This window comes from Brachycentrus maculatus, unplaced genomic scaffold (assembly GCF_059751285.1).
Source record: "Brachycentrus maculatus isolate JH-2025_06_01 unplaced genomic scaffold, ASM5975128v1 h1tg000259l, whole genome shotgun sequence".
Taxonomy (NCBI): domain Eukaryota; kingdom Metazoa; phylum Arthropoda; class Insecta; order Trichoptera; family Brachycentridae; genus Brachycentrus; species Brachycentrus maculatus.
The window spans coordinates 112531-125392 of NW_028281010.1; the positions used below are offsets into that span (position 1 = coordinate 112531).

The 12862-nt window shown below is 41.0% G+C and overlaps 1 protein-coding gene across 4 annotated transcripts in view; it reads right to left on the bottom strand.

Annotated features, from left to right (window-relative positions):
• Positions 1 to 103: 103 nt before the first annotated feature.
• Positions 104 to 12862, bottom strand: part of LOC148305860 (uncharacterized) — a 38529-nt gene continuing 25770 nt past the window's right edge. For 2 of the 4 annotated variants that reach the window (XR_015838085.1, XR_015838086.1), the window contains 5 exons: positions 12453 to 12529; positions 11201 to 11417; positions 8324 to 8381; positions 2279 to 8013; positions 104 to 2229 (listed from right to left, as the gene is read on the bottom strand). Coding sequence is in view for 2 of the 4 variants with exons in the window: in XM_088265924.1 (XP_088122050.1) it covers positions 7964 to 8013; positions 8324 to 8381; positions 11201 to 11417; positions 12453 to 12529 (402 nt within the window). In the remaining 2 variants the exon portion in view is untranslated. Of the gene's footprint in view, positions 2230 to 2265; positions 8014 to 8323; positions 8382 to 11200; positions 11418 to 12452; positions 12530 to 12862 lie in introns of those variants that run through there. The other 2 variants (XM_088265924.1, XM_088265925.1) reach the window with 2 other exon arrangements.

Consider the following 12862-nt stretch of genomic DNA (forward strand, 5'->3'; position numbering starts at 1 on the left):
TGAAATTGGGACGAAGAATAATAAAGCCAGATATGTTTTACAACAGTGTTTATTAAATGTATTAAGTATTTCAATATATTCTAATACATAAAAACACATTTTAGTACATAAATTCCGATATTCATATTAATTTTATTTCTGCTCTGTACATCTCCTAAATATATATAATACCGTACGTACAACATCTATACACTACCATATATATGTACATATATATATATAAAGTTATCTTCAAAGTAAAGATGGGTAAAGGAGACTCCCGGAGCAGTAGGAAGGTCGCGGACTGGAGAGAGTGGCAGCACTTGCCAGGGAGGCCCATAGTGGATAGATAATACTGTCGGCTGAGATACAATACGAGTATGAGGACGTCCGGATGGGTAGAGGAGACTCCCGGAGCAGTAGGAAGGTCGCGGACTGGAGAGAGTGGCAGCACTTGCCAGGGAGGCCCATAGTGGATAGATAATACTGTCGGCTGAGATACAATACGAGTATGAGGACGTCCGGATGGGTAGAGGAGACTCCCGGAGCAGTAGGAAGGTCGCGGACTGGAGAGAGTGGCAGCACTTGCCAGGGAGGCCCATAGTGGATAGATAATACTGTCGGCTGAGATACAATACGAGTATGAGGACGTCCGGATGGGTAGAGGAGACTCCCGGAGCAGCAGGAAGGTTGCGGACTGATAGTGTACTTATAATGGTAACAAATGCACTTGATATACACGTATAGGAATATGACACATAGTGATTCTACTGACATTGTGAGTTTTATATATATGATATATTTACCGATACATTTTTGAGTTGAAGACATTTCGTTGTCACATTCAGAGATCATTTTAAAAATAATTTAACATCACAAGTAAGCGATAATGACTAGCGCAGAGAAACCTCTTCTTTGGTCTGCAAAACAACATTCCAGCGACACCATCCGACCAAACTTCCAACCCTCTCCACACTCCCCTCCTACCGGCGCCACCTGATCATGGACTCCGAAACACGGCGTGGTAACCCGAGAAACCCCCGGCAACGCAGCTCTGATTGGAAGAAAAATAATGGTCCAAAAATGTAATCGCGAGGTTTGAAAACAATTAAAATACTTAACTCTTACCACTCTGTAGGCCAGACATTCTGGCCCGTATGATTCTAGTAGGCAGCTCCGTGGGCCACAATGTCTGGCCCACAGCAGGTATAACTTTAATCACTGATTTCTCTATCACCCGACTATATCCTACCAAAAAATATTTCAGATAAATATAGTTAATCTTGATTAACATGGTCATACGAATTGCCAGACAGGGTGTCACAAAATAAGAGGACCAAAATATTTATTTTAATGGTAGAAAAACGTCGCATTTTTTTTTATCAGAGTGGCTGATCAGTTATGAAGAAAAATGGTCAGAGTGGAAAGGGTTCAAAATGAAATAAATGATGATATTTTACGTTTTTTAAAAACATCAATCAGAGGAGCAAGGTCGTGTGTTAGAAACGGGGGTAGAAAGAGAGGATAGAATCCATGTTTATTCTTGTGCACAGGTTTGCTTGTTCAGCGCGGATTATTTCGACTTCCATACATCCAACCGGCCACATTCTCGTCAGACTTCCTCGGTTCCTAAATCTCCCATTTGCGATGGAACTAAATCACACCCAACCCATGATACAACAAAATATGCAAAAATATTTATACATTTAAATTGGAGATTCCGGGTTCAATTAGTGTATGGTGCGTATCTAATTGTGCGGGTCACTTCTCCATTAGTATAAAAGGGGTAACTACGGGATCACTGGCAGTCCCATGTCAGCGCAGGAAGAGTGCGTCCATCCAGGAGAGAGGTGTAAACTTCCCGGAGCTATCAGCCACGAAGGAGACGCTCCGGGCGAACCATCAAATACAAACCATCATACACAAACTTAACATTCCAGATGACCCAGTATTCTTATATGTATACAGGAGGTGTTTTATGTAAATTTCGTGAGACATTCAACCACTCATCACCAGGGAAATTATGTTTTTTTTTAAATACACAATATTTATATCAGCTATGGTCTTATCTCACGAGTTACATTGTCTATGACTTGACATATTTATAATAGAGAAGTTTATTTTGAAAAATCTATGTAACACGTCATGACGATGATGCAGGCAAAAATGAACTGATTGGGATGCAATTTCATACTGGTAAGATAATGAGTTAGATTCCCCGGAAACAATCTAGAACAGTGCCTTAGGGCACTCGTTTACATCTTCTCGTTTACACCGATGCCTAAGCATCGGTGTAAACGAGATGCCTCTTCGTTACCCATTCTACATTTTTGTGCGATTTCAAGTTTTGTACAATTGTCAGCTTGTACTCACAATATTTTGCGCACACTTTCACAACTGTGCGCACACTTTCACAAATATACGCTCACTTTCACAAATAAAAACACTTTCTTAAATTGGCGCACACTTTAGTAACTATGCGCACACTTTCACAACTGTGCGCTCGCTTATCAGAAATCAGTTTGCGCCGAACGTTTGACGCGTGTTACATAGAAAAAAATTAAAAACGAATCAAATTCGGTTACATTTTTAAATCTATATGCGACGTTACAAAGATTTTAAAATATAAATAATTTTTATTAATAAGGAAGGCAGGTTTTGGGTAAGACTACTTTATTATAGACACGTATTTTAATATTTATTCTTTATAATCTAAGGGTAATATTGTTAATATCGAGTTCAAATTGACTATTTTTCGTAACGCCTCGTTCTCCATCCAATTCCTTCAGTTTCAGAATATCGACACACAACAGTCGGAAAGGGTATTTTTACCTTCCGCGCTGGCCTCATTTCAAAGGCAGAAAAGATATATTTTTTTAAAATTACCTAACGTCCAAGTGACTCTGAAATCTGCTTATGCAACACCACTTATCATGACCCTACTCAGGCTTCAACTTTTTAAGTTTCATAGCCTATGTCTACTCGTGAGTGGATTTACTGTTTACGTTTAAAGTTACTATAATTTCATGTAATTCATGAGCGAAAATTCTAGGCAAAAACATTCCTAAAGAAGGAATCATTTAATGTTTTTATATGAATATAATGTACCAATCTCTCCGTCAACTCTTCCCTTACGATGCTAAAATCTTCCCCGTGATATGTATTTTGTACACCATATGAAAATGTGATTTAAAAACAGGAAAAACAGGAACAATGAAAATATTCCTAAATGTTGGTTTTATTGAGCATAGTTGGGATGGAAATGTATCAATTTTGTAATGTTAGCAGCTCTGGTAAGCACCTTAAAAAGATTTTAAAAAAATACATCGCAAATAGCCGCCATAGCTAGCGTAGCGGCACGTCCACCCTGAACGACGACTTGTGCGCAACTAAAATGAGATCATCGGAAACAGTATAAAGTTGAGTGCGCGTGTACGTAAAGTGCGGCACGCACGCATACTCTGAGAAACATTTGTGTATTGGTGATTCTATCCTTGATTTTTTTTAACAATTTATTTCCATCGCTGCAAATGAATAACTTTATATTATAATACTTTTATATTACACGTTAAAGTATTACGGAGGAATACAAAAATTGTGAGCCCGTATCTATTATATTATACATATTGATATTCTCATTTTTGAAGTCAAGTTTGAATACATATTACCGGGAGAGGAAGGTTAACCTTTTAACGGCGTTAACTTTGTTCCTAAGAGACGCTCGTGCGCAGCGGTATTTCGCCGTTTTTTAAATGATTACTTTTATCATGTATTTAGTTAAGAAACGATTTATTTTCCTAAACAAAAACGTTCAATGGGATTCATTGTGCCTTTTTGGTACTCTATAATACACTTGTGTCACATTATTCTTGAAATATATCGTAATATAAACAAATTAGATCGTAACATAAACAAATCAAAGCACGCATCGTGTGTCACTCTTACCCACTGGCGATGCGTAGCGTCGAGAGTGAGACAGATATAGGGCGTGATTATGGCGCGGACTAATTACCGACCGCAAGAAAAATCAGGGATCTGTTCTTTTATTTATCCTTGAGATGTTACAAATTATTAGTCAGATATTTCAACAGATGTCATAAGGCCAAGGATTGACGTATTATTTTATCCAAATGAAAAAATCCCTCCAAGTTGATCTGAGGTTCGAAACTTGGAGCAATGTAAAAACACAAACGCTTATGTCAGCCGCGTATGGGGCATGTTTTGTTAAAACAAATACGGTTATGCGAGCTGCGTGGATCCGGTTAAAGTCTATTTGGACACAATTATCAATTTCCGTCGCCAGCGGACCGCAGGTGTAAAAAAATACCTGTCCGAAATGTGTTAATAAGATGATGATTTGCGAATACTTGAAGCCGAAAGAGGTTTATTTGTGTTTGAACGGAGGCGTTACAGTTATATTATATGTTATAATGTTTTAAATATCCGCGTACAAGCAAACATATCTACACCTGAACTTGGTATATTACAAACCTCAATATGTATATGTACCAATAATTTAAAATTAAACACAGAAATTTGAGGGCATCGCCGGGCAACTTCCACTGTATTCACGATGCGGTCTTTTTTGCAAATCATCAAAATTCTTGGAAGCATTCAAGCGAGTGATCAGTCCAGCAAAGATCGAGATAACACTGCGTCGATACGACGTAGTGCCCTATGCACCATTGTGTGGGGTAAGTGCAAAATCACTATTTATTAAAATTCATCGCGACCTGTGTTTCGACGCATTCTGTGTTTGATAACATCGAAACGCGTATCACAGCAGAGTTAAAAATAGTGGCGATTCTTCTTCTTTTGTTCGTGTCATGTCAGTCCCCCTGACGTCGACTATCGCTCGAGAGTAGTTGTCCTCGTCTCTCCAGCTCTAGACAGTCCTGATCCCCGTCCAGTCTGGTATATTCCGGAGCCGGGAGATCTGCCTCCTGCCCACACCTCGTGGACCCTCCATTTACCGAGTTCAAATTGAAAATTAATAGATATTACCACAAAGTCACTGCCGAATCAATGAATGAAATAATTGAATATTAATTACATTAATAGATTCGGCAGTAACTTTGTGATAAAATCTATCCATTTTTATTTATTGTTTTCCTTAGTAAATACCACTATTTCTTAAAATCTACTATGAAACGTGTTTTGGTGTATTCCGCATCATTTTCAAACACCGTATGCGGTCAGATTTTAATAAAAAGTGGTATTTACTAAATAAAACATTAATTATCTCTCTCTGGTCTCAATCCTTGCTTGTCAGGAGCTTGGTCCACTCCATTTTTCTCTATGCTGCTGAAACATGGACTATAAAAGCAGCAGAAAGGAGAAAAATTGATGCCTTCGAAATGTGGTGTTGGAGGCGCATGCTCCGAATTCCATGGACAGCTAGACGCACCAATGAGTCCATTCGCCAGGAACTACGCTTGGATGGCTTGTCTCTGGCCAATATCTGTACCCGACGGATTCTCCAGTTCTTTGGACACGTTGCGCGTGGCAACGAGGATAGCCTGGAACGACTAGTTGTGATCGGTAGCCTGGAGGGAAAGAGAGGGAGAGGAAGATCCCCCACACGATGGACCGATCAAATTAAGGCAGCAGCAGGCACCTCAGTGGTTGGAGCGCTACGTGCAGCGCAGTCAAGGGATAACTGGAGAAGAGTCATTGCTTCTGCAAGGGTCACAACCCTCAGCAATGAGGATTAAGACGGAGAAGAAGGTCTCAATCCTGCGGATTGGTCTGTAGCAACAGATGACATCTCTTTCGCCATTCTCGCCTATTTTCGGAAGTCCTCTTCAGCTCCTCATACGTGGAGCAGCCCATGCCTTGGTATAAGTCACTTAGGTATTGGCGGCGTGGGCGTCCTCTGGCGTTTATTCCCACGATCGTCCCCTCTACTATTTGGTGCAGGAAACCCTCTTGTCTTGTGGCCGATCCATTCGGCATAAAATATTAATTAAAAATCGAATATTACCCTGGACTGGTGCCTGAAAGGGTGCCGGGCTGATCACCCCTCCCTTTTGTACATATCCATCGAGATGACGCAGCCGTTATATGATGCAGTGCCCGATGCACCATCGGGTGCGGACGACCGCACAAAGCTAGGGATGGAACTGCCCGGCGGCCTCGTAGATTAGTTTTGCGAGTACGCGGACAGTTAAACTTCCTACGCAAATTTAAATATAAACACATAAATGGAAAGTAGTAAAAGAGAAAATAAATAAATACGATAATTAATATGTATACACTAACTATAGAATCACACGTTTTTCAATATAATATAATATAATATATCCTTAGCTTAGCTTAAGGTGGAGACTGGCCGGAGCATTTGGTGGTAACGTACCACGTTATGATGTCAGCATTCGGGCAGTCAGCGCAGCGAGCCGAGCGCTCCATCTGCAGGGGAGCGCTCGCCGCGAGCGACGTTACGACGAAATGCTCCGGTCAGTCTCCGCCTTTACAGTTTTTCCTCTTTTAACTTTCTTCATTTTTTAAATGAATTCTCACAGTCGCGGGCACAATGCAAACCTAGAAGTATCCATTGCGGTTCCATCATCTCAAATACCGGAGTATACAACAAAGTGGAAGACAACATCGTCCCAACTTCTGTTATTCTGGACGATATTCTGTTGGTTGTTCTTATTTCTATACAGTAAAACCTCGATATAACGCACTCCACCTCGACTAGTGTAGTGGTCGGCGCGTTTGGCTACCGTGCTGGAGGTCCCGGGTTCGATTTCCAGGCGGGTCAAAATAAATATGGGTGACTTTCACTCTAATATTTATTCCATATTACCTGAAGCGGAGGGCTGATCACCTTTCCTTCATGTGTTGACGACAAAGATAACACTGCGTTTATATGATGCAGTGCCCTATGCACCATCGGGGTGCGGATAAGGGTTTGAAGAAGACGTATAACGTGTTCATATAAAAAAAAGTTTTTCCATTTATTATAAGCCTATTTTTATAAAACGGACACCCTCTCACCCCAAGTACTGCGTTATATCGAGGTTTTCCTGTATTAACACTCTTCCGAGTAATTTTTGACTACCTCTATCCACTAGGGACTAGTACACATAAGCACAATCGTACGGGTATGCAGCCCCGAGTGCCACAACCATCGCTGCTACGTATTCTCCTTCTCGTCTAAGCGTCTTCTCCGTTTCCCTTCCCATTTAGCAGTGGTGCCCTTCCCTCGCGTTCTCTGCATCTCGTAAAGCATATTCCACTAATAAACGACCAGTTTTGAGTATATTAATGTTAACACGACTAGTTTTGAGAACATTTATAGTTCTCGAAACTAGCCGTGTTCACATTCATAAACTCAAAACTTGTCTTATACGAGTCTTTTATTTTCATCACATTTTTTCACAAAATTGATGCCAAATCGATAAATAACATATTCCTCTCCTATATCCATCCGCTTTTGTAGTGTAGTGGTTAGCGCATTCGGCTACCGCACTGAAGGCCCCGGGTTCGATTCCCAGCGAGGATCAAATAAATATCAGCGATTTCCCAATCAAATATTTATTTGACATCGCCATTTAATACATGTACTATATAAACAATAATCATATGGAATACGTTGTTGCGTACTTAACAGTAATGTGCCAATATGACGCAGTGCCCTATGCACCATTGGGTGCCGACAACGGATAGAAGAAGCCGATTTCGAATCTGGGGCAATACAAATCAAATACTGCATCACCCGGACTTCCCGAATTCTCTTTTCGAATAAATTCTCCGTCTCTGTTGAGATACTACGATTCCCGCATGTCGATCCCGTCGCTCACTCCGGTTAGGATAGGTATACAATTAAGTTGGTCAGTTTAAACGTTTATAGGATAACCGAGCGTTAAGAATACGGGTATCGGTACAAGACGTCGGTTGGTGTGCGTCGCACCGGCTGGCGTTGGTGTGCGGGCGGGGCGCGGTGCGACGGGGCCGGCCGCACCCCGCCCGGCGCGCCTGCCTACAGCCTGCCCGACTGCGGATGGGGCAGGCGCGGAGCTCTCTGGCCGTCTGGAAATAAAACGCATATGAGAATTTGTTCAATTTAAAATTATTTATTAAAAAAACACATCTAAATACCCTCTCCTTTTAAACGTATAACTCGTATGGTACATATTTGCTAACTTATGTACTATAGTATGATATATCAAATAAATATTAATAAAATATTACTTTTTGACATCTCATCAAAGATGAAGAAGAATATGGAAGTCTGGGCATGTAACATTCACCCATTATTGACAACCACATTACTCAAATTCTTGGAAGTTCTATATATATGAACCAATTTAGGCGTCTCCATAATGAGGGGTGTACTTACACTGAGGAGGGGCGCCATACAGACCGGGGCCCTGCGCCCGGCGCAGCCAGTGCGGGATCTGGAACGAGGAAAGAATGTTCAAACAAATTTATGAGGCGAATGTATTTGGGGATAGCGGAGAAGACTGGGGAAAACTCGGCACACTCAGGTATATCAAATACTTGAGAGCGGCCGGGTCAGGAGTGGAAATAATCGGCGGGTATGTAAGAGGAGATGCGTGAATGTGAAAGAGGCGAAGAATGTTTGCAAGACAGGGTGGTGTGATGTATAACACCTACTCTAGGCAACTAGAAACTGCTGAAATGTGAATGCTTAGATGGTCGGCTGGAGTGTCCCTTAGAGACAGAATAAAGAGTTCACGCATTCGTGGGAGCCTGGCTGTAACAGGCATCAATAGTAAGGTAGGGGAAAGGCAATTGGAGGTGGTATGGGCACATAGGACGCAGAGAACCTGATCATATTGTGAACCAGGCAATCTACTCTCTCTGCCTACCCCTGCGTGGTGGCTAGTTAGTTGGATCTACCAAACAATAAAATGGCTCGACTGCAATCAGTGTTAAACGCAGCAGCCAGACTGATTTTTGGAATTTATAAATTCAGCCACATCACCCCACTACTTCACAAACTGCACTGGGCACGCTTTCCCCAAAGGGTACAGTATAAACTCTGCCTACTCATGTATACTAACAATCATGTATACTATGTATACTACTCAAGTATGTAACCTAACCTAACATCAATACGGCTCCAGAGTATCTAAAAGAGCTGTGTATTCCGGATGAATTGGTTGATAGACCTTTCACGCTTCGATCGGCTACAACTGCGGCAAAGTGATCTTACCGGCTCGCAACCAGCGCACTAAATTTGGCGAGCGTGTCTTTGCTGTTGCCAGGCCGATGGCGTGGAACGCTCTTACACCAGTGATTAGAAACAGCGAGAGTTAGATGATCTTTAGAAAAAAACTAAAAACACATTTGTTTGCTAAATCATTTCCACCATAATATTATATTTTCCCCAATTCATTCACAGTGAAGCGCCCTTGAGGTAGTATTTTACGAAAATGGCGCTGTATAAATTACCCAAATTTATTATTATTGTATTCTCAATATTATTAATATTTAAAGCATACTTTGTGGTTAGTCATTTTTACTTATTTTTTTTTTACAAAAATGTTAACCAGATCCACGCGGCTCATAAGTCATAAGCGTTTGTGTTTTTACATTGCTCCAAGTTTCCAACCTCAGTTTAACTTGGAGGGATTTTTCCATGGTGTGGAACATTGGATAAAATAATACGCCAATCCTTGGCCTTATGACATCTGTTGAAATATCTGACTAATAATTTGTAACATCACAAGGTTAAATAAAAGAACAGATCCCTGATTTTTCTTGCGGTCTGTAATTAGTCCGCGCCATAATCATGCCCTATATCTGTCTCACTCTCAACGCTACGCATCGCCAGTGAGTAAGAGTGACAAACGATGCGTGCTTTGATTTATTTATGTTACGATCTTATTTGTTTATATTACGATATATATCAAGAATAATGTGTCACAAGTGTATTATAGAGTACCAAAAAGGCACAATGAATCCCATTGAACGTTTTTGTTTAGGAAAATAAATCGTTTCTTAACTAAATACATGATAAAAGTAATCATTTAAAAAACGGCGAAATACCGCCGCGCACGGGCGTCTTTCAGGAACAAAGTTAACGCGGTTAAAAGGTTAATAATATTAGTATATAACCACTCACCGAGATTTTTAAGTCAACCGGTTTCGAGACGTACCCGTCTCTTCGTCAGGACAATCACTACCACAGCGTCCAAACAATACCACCCTTCACCACCATAGCACCATTTACACACTTAAAACTACACAAAATATTTAACACATGCGATTTTTGTTTTCACCACAGACATGCATTACGTGCCGAGGTTAAATATGCAATAGGGTTAAACGTATTAATAAACCAGCTTATATACTCGTAGGATGAAAGGAGTGGGCGGGGTTTGAATTGGATATTGACGAATCGTGCTTAACCGATGTTGAATCAAATAATGGACTATAAGTAAAATTTATTCGGTTGTTAATTAGAGGAACATTATTTTTAAGTGCTTTCCTTGCATGAAAAATCTCCACATTATTTAATTTTAACCCTTTATTATTGTAAGAGTTAAATAAATAAATTAAGTGTTTGATATTTTTACTCTTGTGTCTTTTTTGATCAAAGAATCAGCAATGAAGGAACTTGTGAAGGAGAGATTAGACGTCGTATCGCCATTGCCAAAAGTGCCATGTCTAAGCTAGACAAAATCTGGAGAGACCGGTGTGTGAGTAACAACACCAAGATGAAGCTTGTCAGGAGCTTGGTCCATTCCATTTTTCTGTATGCTGCTGAAACATGGACCACAAAAGCAGCAGAAAGGAGAAAAATTGATGCCTTCGAAATGTGGTGTTGGAGGCGCATGCTCCGAATTCCATGGACAGCTAGACGCACCAATGAGTCCATTCACCAGGAACTACGCTTGGATGGCTTGACTCTGGCCAATATCTGTACCCGACGGATTCTCCAGTTTTTTGCACAAGTTGCGCGTGGCAACGAGGATAGCCTGGAACGACTAGTTGTGATCGGTAGCCTGGAGGGAAAGAGAGGGAGGGGAAGATCCCCATACGATGGACCGATCAAATTAAGGCAGCAGCAGGCACCTCGGTGGTTGGAGCGCTACGTGCAGCGCAGTCAAGGGATAACTGGAGAAGAGTCATTGCTTCTGCAAGGGTCACAACCCTCAGCAATGAGGAATTAGACGGAGAAGAAGTCTTTTTGAAGACGTGATTTGATTCTATTATTATTATTATTATCAGTTAGTTAGAGAGATACCTGTCGCAGCAGCAGGGCGCCCTGCGGCGGCTGCACGAGGCCGAGCAGCTGGCCACGGTGCAGCGCGTGCTGCCCGACGGCCAGATGCTGCAGCAGCGGGGCTCGGGCGCGCTGGCAGGGCGCGGCGCGCTGCGGGGGCGGGGGCCCGCGCCCGGCGCCCGGCGGCGGCGGGCGCGCCAGGTTGGGCAGCGCGGGCGCGGGGCTCGGGTTGGCGCTGCTGCGGGGATTATCCAATAATAAATAATAAAATGCGCTCCCTCTACTACGAGTTTTTGTCGTTTACAAAAGAACTTCGATTTCATGCTTTTTCTGTGAGCCTAAGCGGCTCATTATTAGAAATAGGTATCAAATTGTGGCAGAGTGGATTCAAACTGAAAAACTCTGACTTAATAGTCCGTGACACTAACCACGGGACCACAACCTGACACTTATTCATATAATATATTCAAAATTGTTGAAAGCTTGTTTGCGATAATGGATCATTTCAAATGAAGTGGAATGAAGGGGGATAAAAAAAAGGTTTTTACAAAACAAAAATGCTTTTTTATTTTTTTACACACTGCATTTATATGATGCAGTGCCCTATGCACCGTTGGGGTGCGGGTAAGGGTTAGAGAGGTTAAGTAAGGGTTTTTATATATATATATATATATATATATATATATATATATATATATATTAATTTTTGGAATTTCTAAATTCAGTCACATCACCCCACTACTTCACAAACTCCACTGGTTACGCTTTCCCCAAAGGGTTGAGTATAAACTCTGCCTACTCATGTATAGATCAATACACAATATGGCTCCAGAGTATCTTAAGGAGCTGAGTATTCCAGATGAATTGGTCGATAGACGTCTCACGCTTCCATCGGCTACAACATCTGCAATGGGCAAAGTTATCTTACCAGCTCGCAACCAACGCACTAAATTTGGCGAGCGTGCCTTTGCTGTTGCAGGACCGACGGCGTGGAATGCTCTTCCACCAATGGTTAGAAATAGTGAGAGTGAGATGATCTTTTTGTTTGCTAAATCATTTCCACCATAATATTTTCCCCAATCCATTCACAGTGAAGCGCCCTTGAGGTATTTTTTTACGAAAATGGCGCTATATAAGTTATCCAAATTTATTATTATTATATATATATTATTATTATATATATATATATATATATATATATATATATATATATATATATATATATATATATATATATATATATATATATATATATATGTATATATACACGTACCTGGCGTTGCTGTAGCGGTAGTTGGTCGCCGGGCTGTCCATGCTGCGCTGTATCCACGCCGCTGTAGCCGTGCGGGCCTGGGACAAGCGCACATCATTACTACAGGGACAACACAGCAGCGATGCCTCTTATATATAACATTTAAGGTGCTAAAAAGCTAAACTTAAAGTGAGTGTACTACGCCATTGTTCACTCCTTACCACTGTATGGCAGTGTTGGATGGGGGGATTTTTTTATTTATTTGAATTTTAATTATTTTAAATATATAATTGAAATGTAACTTTGTTTTAAAATCACTATAAATATTTTTTTATAACTTAATTATAATGTCTACCGGTTTCCAAGCTAACCGCTTCTTCATCAATACTGATTAATCTTAATAAAGAAGCGGTTAGCTTGGAATCCGGTAG